The sequence below is a fragment of the Dunckerocampus dactyliophorus genome, chromosome 5 (genome assembly GCF_027744805.1).
Source record: "Dunckerocampus dactyliophorus isolate RoL2022-P2 chromosome 5, RoL_Ddac_1.1, whole genome shotgun sequence".
NCBI classification, from domain to species: domain Eukaryota; kingdom Metazoa; phylum Chordata; class Actinopteri; order Syngnathiformes; family Syngnathidae; genus Dunckerocampus; species Dunckerocampus dactyliophorus.
Window position 1 is genome coordinate 16,370,356 of NC_072823.1, and position 27,841 is coordinate 16,398,196.

Here is a 27,841-nt window from a genome sequence, read left to right on the forward strand (position 1 = left end):
GTAAGTCCACCTTGATTAAGTGTATGAATCATTGTGGATTGACAGTGTTAAATAACATCGGACATTTGGTTAAGTCCTTTTTTCAGATTACAGGAGAGCACTTACTGCAATACAAACGGCATCTCCTCACAGCTATTCTTCACAGTGAATTGTGTTAAAACCACAGTACACAGAGCTTTGCAGTCTTGCCTACACAGTTGGTCAGGGGGTTTCTTTTGAATGACTTTGTTTAGGCGGTAAAGCACCCTTGGGACCTTCCTGACTCACCCCCTCGTACCAACTCAGGTCCACCCCTCCTCCCTCTGCTCCTCCATCTCTCAGCACTCACAGTAGAAAGCTCTGTGGGGTCCAGAACACTCTCCAGTTTCACCGCTGCCATGGGAGTCTCAGCAAGTTGTAGAGCATATTTGGCCGTGCCCTGTGACGAGCCCCCCTCAGCCACACCGTCCCCAAAGGCAGAAGGTCCGCCAAGCCCATCCGCCTGAGGTCGATCTGGGGATGCGGAGCGGGCCAGAGCAGGAAGTGGAACTGATAAGGTCATGTCTGCTGGTGGGACTGCGGCTGAGCATAGGGTGGGCTCTGGGGCTTGGTAATGGATGAGATCTGCTATAGGGGGAAGCGTGTTATCGCAGGGTGCGCTGACACAGTGCCCCGACTCTTGTGCGTTCTCTGCTGGGTGCTGCATCAACAATCACACGCACGCACATATACATAGACACACACACACACACACAAGCAGACGCAAGCTCCATTAAAGACATGCACTTCACCAGAGCAATAACAAAACACAAACTCATGCAGGGAATCATGATAATGACATGTCATAATTCTGATGCAAATTTAAAGCTGGATGGGGGCATGACATTTTCCAACCAAAAGACAGACACGACACACACTTGTGTGCGTGGAGTGTGAACTGAGTTTGAAAACTGATTTACAGTGCCTGAAAACAATTGATTTAATGCTGTGCATGTGAATATCATGAGCCCAAAACAAAAACAATGTGGTTGATGAAGCTCTCTCATATTTCTCTGCACTTCATGAATAATCAATATCTCTCCTCAGAGACCTCAGTACCTCCATTGCAACCCCACTCATTGGATGTTCAACAATCTCCGGAGGGTCCGGCTGTGCAGAGACTTGCTGCTCAGAGTCCACCTGGGTTGCATTCTCATCAGGGGGGCTATGAGGGCAGAAGTGTGGCTCTTCTTGTGGGACCACATGTGACTGATTCTTGATCCTGTCCTGCTTTGGTGTGACACTGACAGCCAAGACAGGGCTGACTTTGGCGATCATGGTTGCAGAGCGAGGCTTGGCGGCACGTCCTCGTTGGACAGTCTCCCAGCCTTCTGCATCTTTCTTACCTTAAAAAGAAAAAAAATTACATATATAAATATAAATATACACTCCTGCAGTGCTCTTGATTTTTGCCGATTAATTCTGGGTTGCTGTTGCTGGGAGGGATGTCTTACATGATTTTTCAACTTGAGAAGTTGTCAGATGACTAGAACTTGGGGAAGACTGAGTACACTTCACTCTGTCTGCCCAGCTGGGGCCGGAGTGGGACAGCCGGGCTGCAGCCAGTACAGGTGCAGGACCACTGGGTAAGACAAACATACACCATAGAGAGTATCAAATCAAATAAATACAATAATAAAATCCTGATGACTAAAAAAATGAACAAATGGAATACTATTGTTTTATGCCATTTTGCTGGCTGTTTCACACTCAGCTTCCAGTCACAATCAGACATTTATAAAACACTAAACACTCTGCTTGTAAAAGCACCTGCATCATGATCGATATCCATTTTCTGCAGTGTCCAATTACAGACCATTGCTCTCAAAGAATCAATGCTTCGGCAGTCTTGAATTGACACTTTTAACCACTTCTTTCCACAATGGGACAGGGAAACATTTCCAGACTCTATACTTTGTTCATATGCACAATGTGAATTTAAGAAATATCCATCCAGCCATTCATCTTCTACTGCTTATCCAAGGTCGGGTCGCGAGCTAAGCCCAGACTTCCGTCTCCCCGGCCACTTTGTCCAGCTCCTCCCAGCGAATCCCGAGGCGTTCCCAGGCCAGTTGGGAGACACAGTCTGGCCAATGTGTCCTCAATGTGTTTCTCAATAGTATTTCAAATCGAGGCCCCAGTTGGGGCATGACAGAAAATAATTGAGAACCACTGATTTAACCTAACATACATCCTTTTGGAATGTGCGAGGCAGCTGAAGTATCTGAAGAGAACCCACAGACGCACTGGGAGAACACACAGAGATGCCCCAACGGAGATTCGAGTCCTCAACCTCCTGACTGTGAGGCCAACATGCTAACTAGTCAGACACCATGTAGCCTAGTAACAGACTCAACAAATAGAATTAAACAACAAGCCCAGTGATGTTGGCAACACATTTTATAGAATGGTCCTTGACTAAAACTGAAAGATAAGTGGCTTACCCAAAATTGAGGGTGCGACGTGTACCTGGAGAAGACACCATTCTGTCTGCAGCAGAGGTACTAGGCACCACATGACGTCCCGGTGACATTTTACGCAATTCCCAGGCTAAAGAGGTAGGCCTGCAAATTAATTGGAGGTAATTGTTATTTAGCTGATAACAATTTTAAATGGTTAATTACAAGGATTTGTACAAGTTTGGACAATAAACGGTTTAAATGACCAATTTCATACAGCCAGTGAAATTACACATGCAGTAGCCTCTGTGTTAAAGAGAATCCAATAAACTAAAGCCAAAGGGCAAACAGGAAGTGAATGAGTGCAAAAGACAAAATAGATGACCTGTTCTGGGCATCTGTTTTCTCCAGCTTCTCTTGGAGCTGAATCCAGTCTATGAGTGCTTTGAAATCCCGTACATAGTTGTCCAACATCATCAACACTTCCTGAGGGGTAAAAACAAAAAAACAAAACAACAAACAGAAGATGAATAAAGCAGTATATGCCTATTAGCGGATAATGGTGTTTCTTTAATTTTGAACTTAGGTTTGCCATTCAAATGGATTCAAGAAGATATATCAATATTATTAATATTTACTTTAAGCACCATATCAAAAACAACCATATCGTTCATATCGATATAGACTGGATTTTCGCTGTCTCCCTCATCCCTGCATGCAGGAGGAGGGAGGGGTGGAGCAGAAGGCCGGCGGCTCAGTCAAAGCGACAGCATCTGGGTTGGAAGAATTAGTCAGCAAGGAAAAAGCAGCGGCTCAGTACAACTCCTGCCACAACACAAAGCTCACTGCTTCTTTCCCTGTTACGTTCCTCATGAAAGGAAAAGCAAAGTGGTGTGCTATTATAAAGAGATGTCCTATCACATTGCTAAAGATATGGTCCCCGTAGCAGCAGTGGAAAAAACATATTTAAAAACCTGCTGAAAACAATAGACTCACAATGTCCAGCGAGCTTTGCATTCACATTTATTTAGCACGACAAGCCCTACCACAAATGTACAAGGAAGTGAGACAGACCGTTGCCTGATGCAGTTGACAGCTTGGTGCTCCTGCCACAAAATAAGGACATGTTTGTGTCTTCTAAAAATATTTACCTGAAAAAATACTTCTGTTCAATTTATTTTTGAGTTGCTGACATTTTAAAATTTCCTCTTAAACTGAGTACTCCTTCATATTTTGTTCTTTTGTGCGTTTGTTACTGAGGATTTGAGCATAGCTAAAGGTTTGTTATAAAAAAGATTATATTTGACTTTTTCTATTTTTATTTCAAAAAGAAAATGGCAGACTTTATTTTAGTGACTATTTTTAGATAAGATTTTTTTTTTTTATGTGCATCTTGCAGGAAGCTTTAAAAATTAAAAAAAAAAAACATGTTGAGTATTTTAATAAAACAACTTGACACGCATATTTGGCTTTAATTTTGTCGAAACTCACTATGCAGAAAAAATAACGGGCTATATATCGTAAATTGACATTCAACCTACACATATTGGGATCTGAGTTTTGGTCCATATCGCCCAGCCCTAACCTGAAGCATGGAACTCTAATCTTGCTGGAAAGCCCACACACAAGTTCATCTGGACAGACAAAACTTTGAGGAAGAACAGAAAATGTTAATTATTCATTGGCACTTGGTCTTTTGGTTGTTCCAGAGGTGTTGGCCCATGTCGAGCGCCCCCCCCCCCCCCCCCCCCCCCCCCCAGCACCCTTCACCATGTCCACAATCCACTCTCCCAGAGCTCTAATGAAAGCAGACTACTGATTGATGGGGATCGTGAAGGGAGTGGTAATTGAGAGTAAAGCTTCCCAGTGCTTTTTAGTTAATAGACAAGTCAGGCCAGTGAAAGATGTGTCCAGCACCAGCTCTGCTGATTGGAACTGGTTAACAAAGACCACCTCTATGTCCCGATGTTCATTTGGTAATGAAGGCCGAGCTGGAACCTCAAGACAGACAAACTCCACAGCGTGTGGCGGCATCATAAAGTGGCTTTTAGCATGTTAACAGGCGCACTTACCTAAATACAACTCTCACATAACAGTTCATGACGAATGACAACATGTTTAACCTTCAGAAGGCCTTGCCATTAGGCAGGTCAGTAAAATCCAGCAGCCCATCCATGCACAAAAAACAAATAAATTATTTTCATTTGTTACTTTGTTTTTTTGTTTTACTTGTCACTGTATGAAATTTGCCTACATCATATCTCATCTTTACACAAGCATGGGTTAGGTATACCTTAACAATCAAATCAAAATGTTTGCCAGGGTTCCTATGGATTTGAGATTTAAAATGTCTAAATAGATGCGTATCATTACAGCTGCAACAGTTAATCAATGATTAATCAATGATACAATTAATTGCTTTAACTATTAATTGCCTTAACTATTTTTGTATTCGATTAATCTTTTTTATTTACAAATTGAAATATTCTGATTTAAGTCTCTCAAATGTATAAAATGTTTTATTTCCTTGGGTCATCCATGAAAGCAAACCTATTATCTTTGTGTTTTAGGCAAAACAAGATATTCACACACACACACCAGCTTTTACTTTGGAAAACAGTGATGACATTTTTGCCTTTTTTCTGATAGGCTCCTCATCAAAATTTTAAGATCATCAAGATCATGATTAATCACCATTACCAACTATGTCTAAAATATGCCCATTTTTACTTTAATTAACAGAAAGATAAATGACAGGATAGGATTGTATATATTTGTATGTATTAACAGCTCCAAATGAACTGAATATGTCAATCAAGCTAAAAGATACCACACAAGTCGAAAAATCTATTTGTCCAACACTTGGGGTGCAACGATACACAAAATTCACGGTTCGGTTCAATATGTTTGTGTTGCGGTTTGATGCTTTTTTGATACAAAAAATAAATTACCTTGCCTTTTTTAATTTGAATTTTACAAAAATTGCCAGCATTTTTCATATAAGACCAAAAAAAGCATCATGTAATAATAAGAATATAAAAATAAATTTATCTAATGAAGATCAATTTGGTGCATTCTTAGCAGCTGAGTAAATATTACAAAAAAATAAATCCTTAAAAAAAAAATTAAAATTATACCATACCCATCTTCTGGTTTACATTCTCAGCAGCATATTAAACAAAAACAGGTCGACATCAATAAAAGTAGCTATTGCCCAGTCTATCCCCTTTGCCCTCTTTGAATCATGTACTGTACTAATGGCTGTCTAAATGACCCGGGTAAAGTTTGTAGCATGTGTGCTCCTTGTTTTTGTCTGGTTCCAGTTGTTTTCACATCGGGGTGATGTTGGCGTAAATGCATTGCCACTCAAGATTCAGGAGTTTTTTATTGTCATATGCACAGTAAAACAGGTAGTTCTGCTATGCAATGAAATTCTTGTTCTGTTCATTCTCCCAAAAAAGAAAGAAAACACAAGAAAATGAATAAGAACATAAGAAACTTTAATACCAATAAGTTAAGCAACAACAACAGAAGAGACATGAATACCAATGAATGAATACATAAATAAGTGTTATGAGTGTGTGCGTGTGTTGCGTGCGGCGTGTGTGAGTGCTTTGTTGAGAAGCCTGATGGCCTGTGGGTAAAAACTGTTCGCCAGTCTTGTGGTCCTGGACTTCAAACTCCTGTAGCGTCTGCCTGACGGTAGGAGTGTGAATAAGGAGTGTTGTGGATGTGTGCTGTCCTTGATGAGGTTGTGTGTTCTTCGTAGGACGCGAGATTTATAAATGTCTTCCAGTGAGGGGAGGGCTGCCCCAACAATGTTCTGTGAGGTCTTGATCACCCGCTGGAGTGCCTTCCTATCACGTGTTGTACAGTTACCGTACCAAACAGTGATGGAGGCGGTTTCCGCTGACAAGAGTTTAGCATTTTGTGGCATACTGTTGCTGTTTTGTCCACGATGCGTTTTCCATCAGCGCCATACTTGATCCAAAGTGGTCCCAAACACCAGATCTGAAGGATGGTGGAGGATCTTCAACATCAGGAAAGGCATTAGCCATGTTTCAATGAGCTAGCCTGCATGTAACTTCTCTCAGCAGCTTGGTGTGAATGTGGGAGCTCAGTGACTCTGTGCTTGACAATGCAAGTCAGAGTAGTCGATCGCAGATACACTGAGCTTTTAGCACAAAGCGCCGTCAGAAGTTGATAAAATAAATATAAAACTGTATTGTTCGATACAGGGGTTACAGTGTGGTATGCAGGTGTATTGAACGGTTCAATACAGATACACGTATTGTTGCACCCCTATCTAACACTTGTCTCTTAAATAGTAGCAGAACAATTCAATCACACTTTAAACTGTGTTATTATGAGCAATGCGGAGCTGCGTTCAAAGACATCACATAATTTGAGTTTTTAAAAAGTTTTTGTGAAGTCCAGAGTGTCCCTGAATGCATCTTGTGTTCTTGTAATGAGAATGAGGAAGTGTCATTCCCAGGATGAAGGGATGAGAGAGGTGTGTGAGTTGGAGATACATACAGTGTTGGAATTGTACTGCTGTTGATGTGTTCAGGTCAGAATGAAGTTATAAAAGAGCGTCAGACTCTGTGTGACTGTGTGGGGATGCTCCACTGTGCCGTCATAATAGGGAGGCGTGCTTGCTCTGGTGCGCATACATTTTGGTAACATATTATAAGCCACAATATTGTGAGAAAAAGGTGTAATATTAGGAGAAAAAAACAAAGATAAAAATCACATTTAAGGTCATAACTAGGTATGAGCCGGATACTCAATGCTCGAGTATCCGTTACGGATAATGTATTTTTGGCGAGTACGAGCATGAAACGTGTACAGCTCATCATTATCTGTCAGCGTGGTGAAGCAAAATCCTCATTGGCTAAATACTTATGTATTCACTCTTCACGCTCTGTGATTCGCCAGTCACACACAGCAACCGCATCTACCTAGATAGAATCGCTACAGCCAAAGAGAGGAGCCATGCCTGCCACTCTTTCACACACAGACAATACAGACAGTGACTCTCTGCTAGTTTGGCTCGACCCCAGCTCACAATCTCTATTTCTTTGTATTTCGGTTTATATGATATTTTATGATATTTTTTACGTATGCGGTGCATTTGACAAGACAGAGTTGAAAACCGCTCGTGTCGCGTTGGTCACTGCCTCTTCTCAAGACAGGTTGTTTTTTTTGGGGGTTTTTTTAGGTTTTCCCCAGCTCAGGTAGTATCTAAAGTTACTTGGTAAACTTCTTTTGTTACGTGCGGTGCATTTGTCAAGACAGAGTGTAAACAGCTCGTGTTGCATTGGTCACTGCCGTTTTTTTATTTTTTTTCCTCATCTGCTTGCTTTGGCTGATGATATAAAGTCAATTGGAAAACTTTGCTCGTTGCGGTGCTATTGAGAATATTACAGTGAACAAGGCTAAGGCTGACAGATTATTTCCCTGTTTACCATCACTGGATGTTTGCATGAATCACCAGATTCACACAGATCATTAAAAAATAATTAAATATGAAGTCTTACACATCACTTACACACATACACAGTACACATATAACTGAATAACAAACAATAAATACAGCAACTTCTGATCAATCCATGTCAATTTCACGCTTAAAGTAATATAATATACCGATTTAATACCCACCCACTTCCGGTGAAACCACACCCACTTCCGGTTATACACCACCCACTCCAAGTACAGATACGGATACAGATAATTTAGATGGGTGAACAGATGCAGATAGTACTCGCTCATTCCTAGTCATAACTGTATATTGAAGTCTGTTAAGGATCTTTTGCTAGATCTCAGTAGTTTGAACTGGTGTACCTTAGAAATACCTGGGCCCTCACTTATAAAACTGTGCGTGGAAATCCGACTAAAAGTCTGTGTACGTCAGAAACCCAAAATGTGAGTACGGACAAATATAGTCAGATGTAAAAAAAAAAAGTGGCATACACACACATTCACACAATTTGTGCTTCACCTGCTGGCCAAATGTGCTTATGCAACTCCACCCCAAGTCACGCCCTCTCCACACTTTCAATTCGCCATAAATAGTCAAGGCAAAGTGGCTCATGAATGCGGCGTCCATATTTAATGACCCTTGATTGCATTTCGCTCGGTTTTTCTGAATCACAGCTGCTGAGAAGACGAAGAAGCAGAACTTCATAAAAACTGAGGTGGAAATCTTAGTTGGAGTGGTGGAGGCCCGTAAAAACATAATATCTGGAGGACACAGCAGTGGCATTTACAAACAAGAGGAAGATGAGCGAGCGTCAGTGAAACGGGGTGCACCGTGGTAGAACTGGAAAAAAAAAATTTTTTAAATAAAAGTGGTCGGTTGTCAAGGCACACGTTCCCATTTTTTGTGAGCACGTTTCTACAATTTTCCTCATTGATACCACATTTTAGATTAACATAAGCTTAGCAAAATCTGTTTCACTTAAAGTACTCAATGACTCAAAACGGTTTATGTCGAAAATGAATTGCTGTAATTGCAGACGGATAGTTTTAAAATGTTTACATAGTTTAAAAAACAAATTAACTTAATGACATTAACACCATCAAAATATTAGGTATATTATAATTATTTTATGAGGAACTAATATTGCGTTATCTCAAAGCACAACAAAAGAAAAGCCCACCATTTGTGGAAAAGGAAAGAGGAAGTTTACGCACACGGCCCTGACACTATCCACACAAATAAAGGCCATGCTTGGTAAATAAATGTTGCTACTGATGACATACTAGACATATGCAACAAAAACTGTCTTGTTTTTTTTTTTTTTTATAAATTGTGCCAAAAAAAATAGTGAGAAATGGAGCACTAACAACATATTAGCTTTGTGTCTTGTAAACTTAATCCCTAGAATTATTTCATTGACAACTTGTTGTTTGTTATAATTAATAGTAATCAAACATATAATATTATTTTCATCATAAAATAAAATTATGAAGTATTCAAGCGCTGCATTTCTCATGTATCTTTTAGCCGGGATGCTACACGGTCGTGCGTAATGTTGTTCATGATAAATGACATCCATCAATGTCATGTCAAATAACAACACTTTCCACAAATGTTTTAAGTCAATAACGGTGTGATGCAATGACGCAAAACTCATTACTGGCTTCCATTGCATGTTTATTTCTAACATATGATTTAACCTCAAGGCCACACGGTGGCTGAGTGGTTAGCACACAGTCACACAGGCCACATAGTCAGGGGATCGGGAAGCATACCCCCGTGATCCTAATTAGGATAAGCGGCATTTTTTTTTTTTAAATAAGTACCATACTTGGCGTGTAAAACGGCGTATGCAACTTTTCCGCCCCATTTTGTGCGTATGCAAATCAGGCCACTGGTGAGAGCATTGGCACTACAACAAAAAATGCCTAATGCCAGTTCACAAGACGAGACGATACACGAGATTGGGTTTTCAATGCGTTTTCTTCATTTTCATGACTATTTACATTGTAGATTCTGAAAACTGAATGAACACGTGGAATTATCAGCTTAACAAAAAAGGGGGAAATAACTCTAAATACTGTATGTCTTATATTTTAGATTCCTCAAAGTAGCCACCCTTTGCTTTTTTGATAGCGCTGCAAACCCCTTGGTGTTCTCTCAGTGAGCTTCATGAGGTGTGCCTTGTCAGGGTTACTTAGCGGAATGCCTTGCCTTATTAATGGGGTTGGGACCATCAGTTGTGTTGTGTGTGCCCAAACATTTGGCCTGTACTGTATATGCCGATATATTGCAATCTACTCATTTAATTTCTACTACGTTACCTTGTATTGCGTTACCTAATGAGGCTACAGTCTTCTACACTCTGTTGGTATGTTACCGGTCCCGCCTGACAAAAGGGCTCACTACGTTCATGCTGCTGTTCTATGGAACAAATGCACCACGGTGCTGAAATCAACATACAAAGTGAACCTTCTTCCTGCCTGTTTGGAGGCGGGAGACAAAAAAAACAGACACAATGCACATGGAAACATATTGGGGCCAGTAAAAGTATACAGTTCATTTTAATTTATTGTGTGATTAATTAATTTATTTTTTATCGTCCCAGGCCCGGTGTCAACGAGGCAGTTTTTTTCCCCCACAGTATCTTGCGACACCCCTGCTGATTATATGTAAGAATCTCTAAAGATAACATTTAAATACCATGTATAATACAGTACAGTATGTATGTATGACTATACCAATATGCAATATTCATTAACTATCAGCAACATTAAAATCACCTTCACTATCCAAGATGAAGGCTGCTTTATGGCAGTATTCCTTTAGATGGAATCCAGCGATCGTTTTGTGTGAAAGCATAAATGCAGATAGCCCACAGCTCCACTGGGGAATTGTAGCTGGAGGCTATCACAGCACTCTACCTCTCATTCCGGATGACTCCATCATCTATCAATGTCCACTGCGCACTAACTGGGTGGGATGGGGATTATGAGCAGCACCCAGCTCCTTTGCCATTAGATAGCATTAGTGTGGAGTGAGATGAAGGGGGGTAAAAGCAGCCAGATGTCTGACAACAAGATAATCACACCACATGGATCATGGCTACACACTGACCGCAGACCATCACCCGAGCCATGCTCGGCGTAATGCAGTGTGGCAAAGAAATAAATGAGACACAGAAGTTCCAGCCTACTCTGGAGCAGAAGTGCTAATCAATCATTCAAAGAGTATCACTACAACAAAACCCACATTAATGATACAGCAATATTAAACACTAACAGAATACGACAGTCATGTTAAATGAAGCGAAAGCACCATTTTCAGGAAAATGCCAGAAATACAAGAGATGCCCAACACAAAACATAAATAATGTTGTTTACTGTGTCATCAATATTCAGAGCAGGCTGCCGAGAGAAAGCCCTGTGATAATTCTCTCAGCAGCCAGGGCCAGCTGACAAAAGACAGAAATCAAGAGGAATGTAGCATGCTATCAGATGTCCATGTCTCCCTCTAGTGTTCATAACATACACATGCTCACCCGCCACAACAAATACCTGGCTGGCTGATCATGAGCTCACAGGGCCACATAGAAGGTTTTGTATGCCTACAATTAGCTATTTTCTAACTGTAACCGTAAATGGACTGACCTTGCATTCTACGACACTTTGATCAGACTCGCATGTGACATAAATCTCATCCACTGCACGCCGCAGGTTGTCAAACAAGAAGGCCCAGTAGCGTGCTCGCAGATCCACTTTGCGAGGCTGCCGGGCTTTAGTGGGGCTCTTCTCGGCTGGCTTGTCCAAAAAGGCACCGGTTGTGCTTTTACTCTCCACACCAGCATTCTGCAGGAACCAAGCAAGTAACAAAAATGCATGAGTCAAAATGTACAGAGGCACAAGAAAACCTAATTGGCATCATGTGAAATGTTTAAGAACTGAATTTGGACTGTTTTTAGTAAAGTAAATGACTGTCCAGACACTGCACAGTAAAGAGTGCCCTCTGGTGGAAACAGCTCAAACACTGACCTGCTTCTTATTCCTTTGCTGGCCAGAATGAATCCTCTGAGCTCTGGAGCTGCCACTTGAGTGACTTTTAGACTTGGCTGTGAGGACAGGCAGGAAAAGATGTGTATACAATGAGTAAGTATATGAGAAAAGGCGTGGTCATAAACAACCATAATGTATCATACCAATGGACACGGAGACGAACGCGCAGAACGTTTGTTTGGGAGGTGAGTCTCCACATAAAAACTATGACCGTAGCTCACTTTACTGTGTTCATTTCTTCTTGTATTTATTTTTTTCATTTTATTTTTGTTGTTGCTTTAGCCATATTGTACTAAACAGCCAGGACAGAGATGTGTACTGGGGCTGTCAAAAGTAGCGCGTTAACGCCCGTGAGTCATCTGAGAATCTTAAGGCATTAAAAAAATAATAACGTACTTTAATCATATCACTAAGCTTGACCACAACGTCACCCCGTTGTCCTCCTGCACAGATGTTTACGCTCCTCGAGTTGAAAGGTGAAAGGCGGGGCAAATGCAGCCAGCAGCGCTTAATGAGGAGAAAGACCCAGGTCTGCTTCACGGGAAATTTCAATTTAAAAAGCTACCTAATGGAAGTCTGGACAAAACCAAAGTTGTGTGATGGACTGTCCTTTCATCGAAACACAAGAAGTCTGAAGTACCACCTTCGGGCAAAGTATATCTTTGCTAACATTAGCAAGGATGCTAACAATGTGGGATCAAGCCGTGGTTGTCAAGCTACATTGGCGGAGTGTACCAGTCTCTGACTTATCCACAAAAAGACATCAACTAGGTAAAATAATGCAGTTTCTGAATGGGTTGCCAGAGACTGCAGACCCATCAACATAGTTGAAAACGAGGGGCTTCAGGACCTCATATCGAAATCCACAGGTGACCCACTCAACGTAATGTAAGCATTCGAACAGCATTCTTACGAAATAGTAAGAATTTCAAATTCCCTCCCCAATTTTTCATTATGGCTGGTTCTTCTTGATTCGTGCAGATTCTGAATAAGTTTGACCGGGGCTTAAAGGAAAACAGCACTTTTTTTTTTGCACATCATCCACAATCCTTTGTGTGAAACATGAGCACACGCCTTTCCCTTTTCTATGCATTCTAAAGAGAAAAACAGTTAGCATGAGAGAGGTAACAATGCATGTAATGGGGCACACCTACGTATTTCAACTATAAACCACAGAGTGTGGACCGGCATGACTTGTAGGTGTAAATGTAGAGCTTGCCAAGACATGTTGACAGAAATTGAGTGTTTCTGCTGCACTAAGTGGTATACAGTTTTACCATGGATGGAAAGGCTTTGTGTATATGGCCAGGAGGACATTTCTCCGAGAGATTGCATCACAACGAACAAAGAATTGTTAGCGCTAATAAACCCTGCAATAATAGAAACTTTTTTCCACCTACCCAAAATCAACTGGAAAAAAAGCCGCAGACCAGCTGTACCAGATCGACACCTGTCCATTGAGTAAGTCACCATGATATTCATTCTGACACATGGAGCACATTGTGCTTGACATAACAGATATATACACAGTCCATTTAGCCGTGTACTAACAAAACATGGAATGTGGTTTAATACTTTACAGATAATTTGGATGTCTATTTGTAGTTATTCATATGCTGCTACAATGGCAATGTCACTGTAGCTAGGTTTATATACAGATCATTTATGTAAATAGAACATTGTTGGCATAGGTTTTACTTTAGGGCTTTACTGTATAGTCGAAATAGATGTGTCCCGTTACATGCATGGTTAGCTCCCACATGCTAGCTGTTTTTCTCTCTACAATAAATGGGCCAAAAACAGAAAAAAGACATCATTGTATCTCTGATGGATACAATGAATAGGCCAAAACAGAAAAAAAAGACAAACTGTTGTGTGGGAGGCTGTGAGTGAGAGCTGGTATGAGTAGCTCCTTGTATGAACAAGTCATCACACATAATACAGAAATGTTCATTATATGTTGATTTTCTTATATTCAGGCACAAGTCTGAATATAAGAAACGTAACATATTGTCAATAAGAAAAAAAAATCTACCTATTTAAAAAGGAATCGTTAAGCCAGCTTCTTAATGCAAAAACATGCTAGTGATGCACTGACCTTCCTCCTCCTTACTCTCCAGAGGGACGCTCCATGCAATCAGGTTCCGAGCTGCGCGGCCCTCTTCGGCGACAATCTTCCGTACTTTGTCTTGACTGTTGGAGCGCTGGAAAGATGCCTGTATGGGAATTGATACATACATCAGTGTTTCCCAGACAGTCATTTATTGGCCTTCCACTAATTAATTTTGACCACCAGAGATCAATTTGGTGCTGCTCATTAACAATTCTCCATGTTTATGTGATTTTAAAAGTGTCACTTCCGCTCTCTTTGTGTGTGTGTGGCAATCTGTAATGCTCTTGGGCGCTTTTGATGATCGATCAGTGCAGAAGCCTTTGCTGATGTGAGTTTTCTAAAGCTTTAAGAAATATATTTGAAGCATGAAATCCATAAAAATTACATCCGCATGCGTCACGGCCAATTTACATGTTGACATAACATTTCAATCTCGACCCAACCACGATAAGTGAATTTCCGCAAAGTAGGAGTCATTATTAATAAATGCAATATTTTCATAGTTATTAACAGGTTTTCTATGGTGTGACTTTCAAAATATGTTTTTCCCCCCATTGTTAGAGCTGTCTAAACATGAAATAACACTCTTAGTTACCTTGACACTCCATTTATGCGCAGGCTACGGGATCACTGCAGTGACACAAGAGACGGCCGAGTTAGTTAACTAGTTAGCCTACGTTTTATTTATTCTAAACTTAAAGGGTTCCAAATTGAGTGGGGAAGGACAACGTAAGAAGCCAAAAACTTAACACTTCCACACGGAATGGGAGGAAAACTTGTTTTCACTATGTCATGTTGGACATGCTAACAGGCTAACTCCATGCATGTAAGGTATCGTCTCAACAATGTAACATTACTAACGCCTGGTGAGCTACACATGACTTCAATCCATCTTTAATGCCGCTTATCCTCACTAGGGTTGTGGGGGTATGCTAGTCTATCCTAGCTGACTTCGGGGTACACCCTGGACCGGTCGCCAGCCAATTACAGGGCACATATAGACAAACAACCATTCACGCTCACATTCATACCTATGGACAACTTAATGTCGGCAATTAACCTAACATGCATGTTTTTGGAATGTGGGAGGAAACCGGAGTACCCAGAGAAAACCCACGCACGGGGACAACATGCAAACTCCACACAGAGATGCCCAACGGAGATTCGAACCCATATCTTCCAGATCTCCTGTGTGGTCAACATGCCAAGCATTAGGCCACCGTGCGGCCCTACATATGACATGTCTTTAAATATTTTTTGACTAATAGTCAACCACAAACCAGTGATCATTTAATCATTAATTAATTTTTGAAAAACCACGATCAAGTGAGGAAGCGATGTTCAAATTGCGAAGTTTCGAGGGACGACTGCATATGATATTTCACTTCATACAGGAAACCTTGTACCATATCTCACAAATGAGCCTCCAATGAGCAATAGATATTTACACTACAGTATTTTAGACCCAAGTACAGTAAGTTGGAAGTTCTTCTTGGCAAATACTATGAAGACAAAGATACCAACCAACAATATATTTGTCCAATAACCAAAACCTCATACAACTCCCAGGAATTTTTCTTCCTCCAATACTTGCTAGTTCCAACACACTGCACCCTTAAGACTATAATCCTGAGCTTGTAAGAGGCTGACGGAACAAGCGTCTTATGAAAAAGACAATGTATGCAAAGAGGACCTTTCTTTCTGTTGAACCATTGACAACAATATCCAGTATGGGTTTACAAGGACGTCACCACATACATGTATCTTTAGCAAGCGTGTGGAGACTTTAAAATAGCTAACAAATAATAGAACGCAGAAGGTCCTGCATACCCCTATGTGAGCCCAGTGCAAAATGTGATACACATTCTTGCACATGCATGCATTCATGTAAGACACTGTCTATGGGCCATGCATGCAAGTGAAGTGAATATGCATTGATATTTTCTGTCTTAGTTGGAGCCAGTTTGGCCAATTTGAGTGGGGAAAATGGCAAAATTAAGAGGAGCAACACCTTTGATTTATCACTTTATTCAAAAGCACAGGACAAAATGCATGGGAATTGTTGCTATGGTTACCTTTAGTCCCATACCCCTTGTACACTGATTTAGTACAGTCAGTGCTAACAAGTGTGATGTAACGTAGTGGTGTATGGTAGCAAAGTCTTCAATAAATTGGACATTAAATTGCAGCAGTGACAACGTCAGATTAAAACACAAATGAAAAGAACAGCACTAGACAAATATTTAGGGAGATCAATGTGCAAACAATCTTCTACATACATCTTCAGTAACAGGTTATATTATTACTTACACCTGAATATTCTACTACAGGCTGTCAAAAGAGAAATTCTGCTAACCTCTAGTCACTACATTTTTGGCACCACCTGTTACCTTGTCTCCAATGTTTTTGTTGTGAGTTTTTGGTTGACTGGACAGTTTGTCAGTGATCAATTATGGACAATTAAGTGCTCTCATAGCAATATGTTGTGGTTGCCATGGATCTCGAATGAACGGCTCGACTGAGACAAAAGTATTTAACACTGTGCAAAGATTGTGTACAAAATTTGGTGCTTACAAAAGGAAATTCCAAAAAAACATTGAGAGATTCTTGTATACTGTGTTTCTCACAATGTTAATGGATCACATTAAACTGTGCTAGTGGACAGTTTTGCTTTTGACCTGAAGACTTGGTATTGTTGCTATGGTTGCTGGTTTAGTGCTGTGTTAAAATGTGATGTACTGTAGTGATGTGTGTGTTATTCATCAGCACTGAATACACCCCCCTATTCCACTCCTTTATTCACAGTTGTCTCACTTCCTGTCACAGAAAAACGGTGCATCATTGCAAAGCAGTATGTTGTGTCTGTGGCGAGGGGATGAGGGCAGCATAGTGTGAGAGCATTAAGCGGAAGCAAGACTGTGACAAGAAAACTGCTAGAGGCTTTAGCTCGCTTTGCGCCCAACATGCATCATGGCTGACCTACACCTTAAGTATGCATCAGTGGCTGTAAAAGCTCAAAGCGAGCAAATACAGTGAAGCAAGCAACTCATCACATATTTTGCGTATTGCACCATAAGAGCGGACTGTGTAATAAAACATGGCAGTAGAATATGCCTGCATCCTTAGACAAAAGCTCTGTGACACGACTTTGGCAAAATGTGGAAAGCAGATGAGAAATGTGCTTTGCATTATGGGTGTGGTAAACAATGTAATAAAAAGAGACAGAGAGCACTAGATGTACTTAAATTCTGGCATCGATATGCCTTCCATTCACCGTGTTCCTTGTCTCAGCAGCATGGACTCTACCACTTCTGCATTATTTAATACCTGATCTGATGCCAGCTAAAAACCGACTGTAAAGTTGGACACGACTATATGACATGGGTTTGTATTAAACACAAAAATCCACAGATGTTCACGTTAATCTTTTCCTGAATACTCACAAAAAGTTATGTTATTAAGACAAACTTATGTCTCAACTTATCCTGCCATCAGAGAGAAGGGTGCATTTCAAATGCCATACAAACATGCCAACATTGCATTGAGTAAATCAATCTTTCAAGGGTAATTCCTCACATCTAATCACAATTCATTACGCAGAGGCAACATACAGAGTGCATTGGTCCTGCTACTATTCAATGGCCTCAAGGGAGATACCCAGCTGACCTACTTTTGGTAAGCAAAATTCTTCACGTCAAGTAGCCTGTGCTTTTATTCTCACGAGTAAGATCAAAGATAAAGACGTAACTGCACAAACACTTGTGACAACATAGGTGCCTGATCTGCACACGGACATTGCCCACATATTTAGACCACTTAATTAGCTGAAAACAACCAGTTGAGGACACACTGAAGAGCAAAACTCCTTCGCCATGCACTGGAATTAAGACACATTCAGCAGGCAGTCTTGAGTGAGTAGCAAGTGTAAGGTTTCCCTTTTGCTCCCGGCAAAGCAAGAAGACCAGTGTGAGCCCATTAGGAGAAGAAGCAAATACATACGGAATAGAAGAAGTGTGTAGAAGCGGGTTGCTCGTCCTCTTGCAGCCCAGACATACTGTTGCTGCCCACTTCAGGCACCTAGCTCCCCCTCACCACCAACGCCACTTGTACAAGAGGCCATGGCCATCTGACAACGAGACCAAAATAGACTCCCACTGTGCGGTCCACCATGTCATAGCAGCTTGCCCCATTGGGTCAAGTCCTCTGAGGTGGAACCAGAAAGTGAGCGAGAGAGGGAGCCCTCTGCTGCGTTAGCTGGCACTTCAGAGGCCTAAACTCACTGGCTGCTACTGACCATCAGCTTTCCACTGCTTCTTACATTTGCGCCTTCTCTGCTCCTCATCAGAACCCACACTGGCTTTCTCTCACTCTCCTTCTGCCACGACTCTGCGCAGTCATGCATACAGCCCCCCCAACCTGTACTGCCAGTGATGAGAGTGTATCTACAGGCTAAGGGACAGTGTGTACAGTGTGTGTGTGTATGTTTAACAACACATTTGCATTAGCAGCATAAGAGTGACGCTCTAGATTTGATTGGACTCTGCATTTGATGATTCATAGGCTGCTGAGGGACAAAAAAAGAACAAGCCTGCATGATTTTACTGCAAGCAAAATGCTCCAAATGTAAAAGGCAAGTGAAGGGAGAACAGGATACTGTATGATGGTATAAGTTAGTCTCTCTTTTGAATTATTTATGTTAAAGTTTATTCTAATTTTTGACTACATTTGTCAATGTCCTTTGGCATGAAACATTAGTGCCATACTGAAAAGGAAAAAATACTACACGCATAAATTCACTAAATTATAAAAATAAAGTTGTATATTTATTTATCAGAGAAAAGTTGGCATTTTATAATGTAATTTTATTAGCACAAAGTCATAATTACAAAAATGAAGCTGTAATTGTAGTAGGATAGTAATATGAGAAAAAACTATTTTTATAAGACCATACTTGTAATACCAAATGAAATGAAGTTGGAATTTTACAAGAATACTTTTTCATGGATTCATTATTTTATCTTGTTCAGGGCCACGGTCATGGGTAAACTGGAGCCTATCCAATTATAAAAATAACGTTGTAGCATGAGAAAAAAAACCCCCTGTAATTTTACAAAAATAATTTTGAAACATTACAAGAATGGTCATAGAATTGAGAGAACAAATTCATATTACCAAGAAAATATTTTAAGAATAACGTTGTAATAAGAGAGAAAAAAGTATGCATTTACATGAATGAAATACAAGAAAAATTTGAAATTTTAAGAGAATGTAATTTTCCCCCATTCATTTTCCACCACATCTCTTTGTAATTAAATAACAAGAATAAAGTTGGAATATATATTATACATCCAATACTAAAAGATACTGAAGTACAGCAATCGCTAGCATTATGAATGTCATCAAATGGTAACGTGTACAGCGTGGTGCACAATTATTTTATCGTGCATTTGTGCTTAGGAAAAAATGACACTAATGTAAAAGCCATTGGAGATTACTTTTTAAGATGGGGCAGGTGATGGATACAAGGACTGTGACAAAGTATCCATATGGCGAACTATCACAATATTTAACCTTGCGATGGGTTATTGATGCACTCTGACCATGTGTTTTTTTAAATTATTGAAATAAAGCCGTGGTAAATGTCTTTCACCATTCCTCCTTAGTGAGCCGAGTCACTGCTTTACAAGTGGCTAAAATTTGGCCCAAAGACACAGAAGAAAAAACAAACTGCGCAATATGGCGGACTCGAGCGGTGAAGTTCAACTGAAAGATGCACTGGCGTTTGTTTTTGCACTATTGCTGTTTGTGCTCTGTTTAAATTATGCTGCAAAATATGAACTATAAAAAAATATGTTTTTGTTTCACCCCTGTAAACACTCAGCTATATTGTAAAGAGTAATACTGCATATCAATAATCGCTGTATTGTCATATTGACATTAGGGGTGTGGGAAATAATGGATTTTTTTTCTTTTCCCTGTCCTGTCCAGCCTTTAAGGCAGATAGAATTGTTGATCTAAATAACAGATTCTTAGATGCACCCTGATGTGGACACTGACAATTATGACAAAAAGACGAAAAGCAGAAGTGCCGCCCAGAGAGTTTATGGTGCTGCACCTAAGTGTATTGGGCGCCACACATGGGAGGCGACTGCGATTGGCGAAACTCATCGCCAATGCGTTTTCTGAGAGATTTTATGCTCGGGATTCTGGTTTGTATTGACAAGTATATTATTTATTTGTGAATAATGGCAGATTTTTTATATTGGTTACTCAGAATATGCTGAGTTTTGTTAATATTATACATGCTGCTAATGGTCCACTTTACTTTTCCTGCTGGTTCTGTGCAATAGGAAATATGGTGGTAGATGTAACCTTCAAATGATTAAAAGATAATGGAAGTAAAGTAATCTGTTTCATGTTTATTTTAATTGTTGATCATTACAAATATGATTTGTTTTAGTAGTACACAATGGGTAAAAATGTATATATACAAAAAATTATGCATGAAAAAATTGACAAGCTATTGATGACAAAACAAGATGTGTCGATAATAGTTTTATCATCGCATCGCAAGCCTCTGAATCGTAACCGCATCGAATCGTGGGGTGGCCAGACATTCCCATCCCTAATTGACATGTTATCGTCATCGTGATCCATGTATCGCATATAACCAAATAAAGTTTAACTGCGTTCTTCACATGCCCTGCGATTGACTGGGATAGGCTCTAGCATACAACCGCGACCCTAGTGAGGACAAAGCGGCATAGAAGATGGATGCATATTGTATATACAGCGGTGCCTTGGTCAATGTCATTAATCTGTTCCAGAAGGTCCGACTCAAACCAAAGCAGACTCTAACCAAAGCAGATTTTCGCATAGAAAATAATGTGAATCCAATCTGTTCCAGGCACGCAAAAATGTTAACACAAAACACTTTGTAGACAATAATTATAGTTTTACATGCAGAAAATGATGCAAAAATATAAATGACAAATAAATGGACAACTGAACATTTAACATCACTTTTACCAAGTTCTGTTGAGGAAAAAAACAAAACAAAACCATCGATTAACAAAATAACACAAAATAAACACATTATTCTGCTGCAACCACAATTTGCAAAAATGTAAAAAAGAAATATGTCAAACTAAATATCATAGTTCTCGAACCAATAAACATGTACCTTGCCGTTTAATATACAAAATGGAAAAAAAAACAAAAAACAAAAAAAACAACTGCTGCCGGCAGTGACGTCGTGCAAGTGTGCCTGCGAGGATACGTGTGCTATGTTTGACTCCCTGCTGCGAACATGCTACGGTAAGTTTGAATGCTTATGTTTTCTTGTTGAAATGAGTGTTATGGATGTAAAATGAGACAGGCAGAAACACTGAGTGTCACCCTCGATGCGCCGCCAGGTTGATAGACTGTTACGCGGGAACTGGAAATGTGTACGCATGTATGCGTGTGCACAGCAGCCGTTGACGGAGCGGTGTGGTCCATCGCATTTCTCTTTTGTGCGGTCCATGCATTTTGTTACATCGTGTAGCTCTCTCTAGCACAGCAAATCTGATACAAACAAACGCTGTACCTCTAAAATGGCACCCACGGCCCACAATGCATTGCATGATCACTAAATTTAATCTTCAAAAGATGTTGGTGTAAACGTACCGGGCACTATATTGGACGCTAAACAAGTGGGTGAACGCAAGTCAAGGCAACATTTTTGCAAAATTTTTAGATGTTAACCGAAAAATATGCTAACCAGGGCGGACGTTAACTAACGTACCACTGTTCAGTAATATATCACATCTCAACAGGGCTGCAAATCAGCCTCAGTCTGACGAACCGGTTTAAAATTTCTCTTTGAACATTTGTGTGGAGTTTGCATAAATTGGTTTTCTCCGGGTACTTCCACCCTCATCCTAAAAAACATACAGTTAGGCTCACTGGAGATGCCAAATTGTCCTTAGTTGTGAGTGTCAATGGTTGTCTATATGTTTGATTGGCGACCAGTCCAGGGTGTACCCCGCCTCTCGCCCAAAGTCAGCTAGGATAGGCTCCAGCTCAACCCTGCCCCGAATGAGGAGGACAAGCCGATAAAAAAATGAATGGATGACGGCTAGACGTCTCAGATCAAAACAAAGCAACATTGTCTTGGTACAGGGAGAGAGATTAATACAATCTTATTCAATTGTGCAGGTTTTACCCTGCTGAATTAGTCTGGATTAGGTGACTTGGAAGCATCCTATAGAGTTAAAACACAAGAGACTATAGCCACTTTTACAATACCATCCCTTAAATGGACGGTGTGTAAATTACATGCTGGTTAAGGAAACAACGTTAGCATCTAAGTCGTACTCCATATTCAAAACAGTATCACGTAGACGCTAACCCCGGTAACGTAAACCAATTTCCTGGTGTGAAATACTGTGGTACCACCACACCTACTTAAGATAACACAAAATGTGTTTAAACGCGGCTATTAGCTAGCTGCTGTGTTAACCAACCACGCGCCAAAGACCTCAAATTCATGGACACCTAAGGTCGCTCTATTTCGCCAAAAAAAAAACTAAAAAACTCTCGCAATGACAACGGTTACCTTTAAAACACCAATAGACGCATTTTTGCCTTTTCCTCCTCCATGTGAGGACCCCGAGCTGTTACTGCCAGACCTCTCCCTCCCGTCACCTCCATGTCCGACTCTCGGTACGAGACGGTGTTGCCCCGCACCGCGCCGCCGTCCATCATGGCGACCGTCTTTGGACATGGATTCACGATATCTTCAACGCTCAGTCGGTGAGAGGTTAATTAAAAAAAAGTCCGCGGACAAAGTTGTCCTGTTGTCAGAGTTCGTGGGAAACCATATTACAGTGAGGATACTCTACAAAACCGGAAGTTAGTTGAGTTTGCGATATTTTGGACAGACAACAGTCTGATCCAATGGTGTTACCCTAATTTCAGAGTGGCTTAAAAAATAGCCAATCCAATGCAGGATAATCGGGGTCAAAAGGGGTGCTCACAGGGGGCGGGACTGCAAGTTGTCTGCCATGGCAACCATACGGATTGAGCGGGTATTTCTTGGACAACTGAATTTGCCTTCAACATAAAAGTACAATGCTATGATGCGTTGCAGATGCACCCATGAATCGGAATTTTCGTTATTACATTTCACTTGAAGCTCGAAATGCCCTTATAATTTGGCATGGATCCAGAATTACTTGTCTAAAACTTTGAACAGCTTTGATCATGTGTGTGTGATCATGTGTCTAAGGGAGATAAATTGTAGGCATTCGATTTTTTCCGAGTGCGCTAAATCTTTCATACTTACAATAATTTCCATCCTTGTGGATGTGTTCTCGTTAAATTGTTTATAATGTTAGCAGTTTCAAGACATGGAAATTAAATTATATTTTGACTTGGCTAGAATAAAGCAAACATTTGTCTGCTTGCTCGTAGTGGTAAAGACATTGGAATGCTTGAAAGAGTAACGTACGTTTATGACAACAGCAACGGCATGTCTATAATGTGTTTGATGATCCTCGGAAGCGGTCAGGTCTTTTCATTTCCGACTGACCAGTAAAAATGTTGGAAACGAATAGTCTCACGTAGAGCGCTTATTGTGTTCTTACAAAACAAAGGATTTTGTTGTGAAATTCCAAACCGGAAATATAACTAGTCTTCAGGACCAGCAAGTCTTACCGGCGACAACTTTTCACGGTAATGCAAATATCAAATTATTTACACTACTTGACTAGTTGATCATGCCTGCGTATTTTGATTAGTATCATTAATCATCTGCCTCTGTGGTCATTGTTTTACAAACCTTCACAATTGCCTAACAATCACACTCAACTTAAAGCGAAGTTTTTTCACAACGACAGAGCTACTAAACTGCCTTTTGTTGTTTTGAACAATGATAATAAAACGTCTTATCCTTTGGGATGTTTTGAAGATGAACTGCGGCTTTCATTTTCCTGACTTCCCTGACTTTTTTGACAGGCAATTGTCATTGTATCTAATCGGAGATGGCGCCCCCTGCTGTAATGGCGGTGTTATTGTTGGTCCTCCAGTTTTGGGGGGCACTGAGCTCTCTTCATGAAGACCGTTTGGAGCACCACCTTGACTCTGAGCATGATATGGACGTCCTGCTGGGGGAGAAGGTTGCTATACACCTTTTCTGTCCCATTTGTTTCATTATTTTATGACTTCCTGCTATTATTTGATGCCATTGTAGGACAGTGAAGAATTAAAGAAACTAAGCCCAGAGGAACAGAGGAAAAAGATGATGGACATTGTCAAAAAGATTGACACAAATGCTGACAACAAGTTAAGTGCAGGTAAGATTGTGTGTACGTTTATGACTTACCGTAAATGCTCTAATTATAGCCGGCGTGTTTATTTAGCACTGCATGGTGGCCTCGTGGTTAGCACGTGGGCACAGTCAGGAGATCTGGAAGATCTGGGTTTAGATCGCCATTGGACATCTCATTTGTTGCATGTTCTCTCAGTGCATGCATGGGTTTTGTCTGCGTACTCCGGCTTCCCCCCACACTCCAAAAATATGCATCCCTGCGGCCCTAATGAGGACAAGCAGCAATAAATGAATGGCTGTTTATTTAGCTCAACCTCATAGAGGAAATAGCCTTGTGGAAGCAGGCAATAGTTGGAGAATGTTTTTGACATTTTGACCTATTACTGCAAGCAGTAGCTCAACAAAAAAGTCCTCAAAAGTAAAACAAATGCAGCTACTGCCATCTTGTGGAATACTTACATCATGAAATTTCCGACAACCACAGCTGTTGCCACCAATGTTTTTAACACAATTCTGATTAGAAATTGCTGGGTTATTACTTTTTATTGACCACACACGAGAGCAACTGAATGGGGCATTAAATGGAGCATTTGCGGTATTTGGAGTAGGAGCAAGGGTAAAGAACCAGCTCATGTTGCTTTCTCCATAGAAGAGATCACACTATGGATTCAGCATGTCTACAGAAAATATGCGCTGGATGACGCAGAGGAGCGCTTCCCCGAATTTGACGCTAACCGAGACGGTGTAGTAACATGGGAGGAGTACAACCTGGCCGAGCTATTTAGTTTTGATGAAAGCACCGTTGTGGATGATGCAGAGCAAGAGTCTCTCAGACATGTACGTGCACCAACATCCTTATTACAGGCTCAGCGGTTTCTTAAAATCCTGATAAGACCTCACATGACCTGCCACAGCTCCACCTGAAGGAGAGGAGGCGTTTCGATTTTGCTGATGTGGACGGCACGCCCGGCCTCAATGTGACTGAGTTTTTGGCCTTCACCCACCCCTCTGAAGTGGATCACATGGCGGTATGAAAAGATGAACTCCATAGAACCATTTGATTTGTGACTTATACCCCTGGCCTCTTGCAACAGGACTTTGCCATTGAGGATGTGTTGAGTGAATATGACACAGATCAAGATGGACTGATCAGTTTGAAGGAATTCATTGGCGATCTTCGACGGGACGGTAAGTAAGATGACTTTCAGGGTTGCCATGGGTGCTTGAAATTCTTCATACGGTTAAAAAATGTAAGACAACTCCTCTTTTTCAAGACCTGTTTTTGGAAGAATATTTGCAAATGGATCTATTAGGGATAGACATTTGACTAAATCCTCTTGATTGACTCAACAATCAATTAGCATTCCTTTTAATGGGTTAAGAGAATCTCTCAGAGTGAACTCCGTACTTAACAATCAATTGACACACTAAACATTTTGTTGTCCTATTTTTCTAGTTACGTGAAGGGAAATTAGAAAATATACATGTTAGCTACAGAATCAAACATTTTTTGTGAAAGGGTTGATGGAAGTGCAATGCACGAACTCCCCCACTAGAGGGCGCAAGTACATTACTGTACAGCAGTGGTTCTCAAACTTTTCGCAGTCGCGTACCCGTCAGTCCCAGACCCCTTCATGTACCTCCTACTCCTTCTTTCATATATTATGGAATATATATTCTGACATTATATTGAGAAAATCATTTGTCTTATTTTTGAACTGCACACATAGGCTACCAATTTAAAATGGAGAGGGTTTTAGAGTTTTTAAATATTGTTTGGTGAATGTATTCATAACACGTGGTGACAAGCTGTGGTGAACTGATCTTTATGCTCTTTTGCTGTGCTTTCGTACGCATCAATAGAATAGAATAGCATTTATTGTCATTGCACGATAGCTACAACGAAATTGACTTGTAATTGGGCCACTCTGCACCATATAATCGTAAATAAATTAAATAACAAATAGCAATAACAATAACAAGTAAATTCTGAAATACACATTATTTTTCAGTTTTGGGTAACCATAGCTTTTTTTTTTAACCTGTGGCACTTCACCAAGCTATTTATTGGACTTGAACGACTTGGATTTCAATAAATAAATTGTGGTGTTGTAAAACGTTTGTAAAACGACGGGTAGTGTATTTACAAACAATATATAACATATTTAAGCAAAGTTGATGAATCATGTCAGGGACCCTTCAAGACATAAACAAGACTCATGCTCGTGTGTGTTGCTGTAAATGTGTTTCGGTGCTAGGGGAGATGAGTAGGGGGCGAACACGAAGTGAAGTCGGGGGCTCAGATAGCTTGCTGTGGGTTGCGTCCGCAACAGTAGCCCGTGTTGGGGATTATTGTGCCTGCTGTGAGATAATTCAAACCTGCGATAAAAGCCTGTTGTTGCGGCCATCACGTTTGGTGCTTGTGTGTCTCACCAAACATTAGTCACATTACTGACACCTAGGGGCCATTGTAGAATACTACGTCGCAACGTCGGAATGAGTCTTCTGAATGCCTTGTATTTGTATTTTAGTTGATTTAGAGATTTGTATCCATAAAAATGCTTAATTTAGACAAAAAATATGTAAATGTAGCTGAAGTATGCATATTTGTGGACTCATAATAGACCGTATTCAACCATGAAACAGCATGATTTATTAATTAATATATTTTTGAAAAAAACGTGATAGATTGGAGCTGCAAAGTGGCACGGAATGACTGTACTGTGCTTTCATCCACTTACTATTGGAATGCATTAGAACATCCAGAAGATGTGCAGTGGGATACATTGTGGTCGTCAAGGAGAATGCATTCGTAGTTTCTTCTGCCGATGCTGTTATGAAACAGAAATGTGTTTGTTTAAAGCGTAATCCCACCCCTATGGATGTGACCAAGTTAGACGATCATGCTGTAAGGCGCTTGCAAGTACCTTGGAAAAGGCATTTGAGGGTGAGGATGCGCACTGACAGCATCCCAACTTCTGTTAAAGAGGACGCACCTTCACAGTGGGAGGTCGAGGAGACAGTGCGCTTCAAGGACCTCTACGATCAAGACAAGGACGGCAAGTTGAATCGAGAGGAGCAACTCCGCTGGATTGCGCCAAACAGCTACGGTTCTGCTCGGGAAGAAGTAAGACATGGCAGTCTTTCTAGTTTTCACACTGAATTTCCTTGATGGCAGAATGTACGTTTCTTCTCATCATCAGGCTCTTTACCTCATCAAGGAAATGGACCGGGATGAAGACGGGCAGATCTCGGAGGCGGAAGTTTTGAAAAACCAAGAGACCTTCATGAACAGTGAAGTGACAGACTACGGCAGACACCTGCACTCGTCACATGATGAATTATAACAGCATGCTTTTGGATGTTTGTGCTCCTGTGTCGACACATTACCTGTTGCTTACTTAGAATGCATGTAGAAGTGAGGCCCTCCAAAATCAAGACGGAAATGTAACATTTATTTGA

The 27,841-nt window shown here is 40.7% G+C and overlaps 2 protein-coding genes across 9 annotated transcripts in view; one reads left to right on the forward strand and one right to left on the reverse strand.

The window, feature by feature from the left end:
- Positions 1-22,983, reverse strand: part of scaper (S-phase cyclin A-associated protein in the ER) — a 71,062-nt gene extending 48,079 nt beyond the window's left edge. For 2 of the 6 annotated variants that reach the window (XR_008570430.1, XR_008570431.1), the window contains exons 1-9: positions 22,667-22,982; positions 14,053-14,170; positions 11,934-12,010; positions 11,553-11,750; positions 2,803-2,903; positions 2,463-2,582; positions 1,473-1,600; positions 1,078-1,364; positions 329-679 (exon numbers count right to left, since the gene is read on the reverse strand). Coding sequence is in view for 4 of the 6 variants with exons in the window: in XM_054776534.1 (XP_054632509.1) it covers positions 329-679; positions 1,078-1,364; positions 1,473-1,600; positions 2,463-2,582; positions 2,803-2,903; positions 11,553-11,750; positions 11,934-12,010; positions 14,053-14,170; positions 22,667-22,834 (1,548 nt within the window). In the remaining 2 variants the exon portion in view is untranslated. Of the gene's footprint in view, positions 1-328; positions 680-1,077; positions 1,365-1,472; positions 1,601-2,462; positions 2,583-2,802; positions 2,904-11,552; positions 11,751-11,933; positions 12,011-14,052; positions 14,171-18,066; positions 18,524-22,666 lie in introns of those variants that run through there. The other 4 variants (XM_054776534.1, XM_054776533.1, XM_054776536.1 and 1 more) reach the window with 3 other exon arrangements.
- Positions 22,984-23,734: 751 nt separating this feature from the next.
- rcn2 (reticulocalbin 2) lies at positions 23,735-27,742 on the forward strand. Of its 3 annotated transcripts, none has more exons than XM_054777221.1 (8): positions 23,735-23,784; positions 24,067-24,227; positions 24,302-24,404; positions 25,029-25,216; positions 25,294-25,407; positions 25,474-25,567; positions 27,367-27,506; positions 27,583-27,742. In XM_054777221.1, the coding sequence occupies exons 2-8, from the start codon at positions 24,093-24,095 to the stop codon at positions 27,724-27,726; spliced, it is 918 nt and encodes a 305-aa protein (XP_054633196.1). In that variant the 5' UTR covers positions 23,735-23,784; positions 24,067-24,092; the 3' UTR covers positions 27,727-27,742. The 3 variants fall into 3 exon arrangements, with proteins under 3 accessions (XP_054633196.1, XP_054633198.1, XP_054633197.1); XM_054777223.1 differs by having other exon boundaries at positions 25,306-25,407; XM_054777222.1 differs by having other exon boundaries at positions 25,032-25,216.
- The last annotated feature ends 99 nt before the right edge of the window (positions 27,743-27,841 follow it).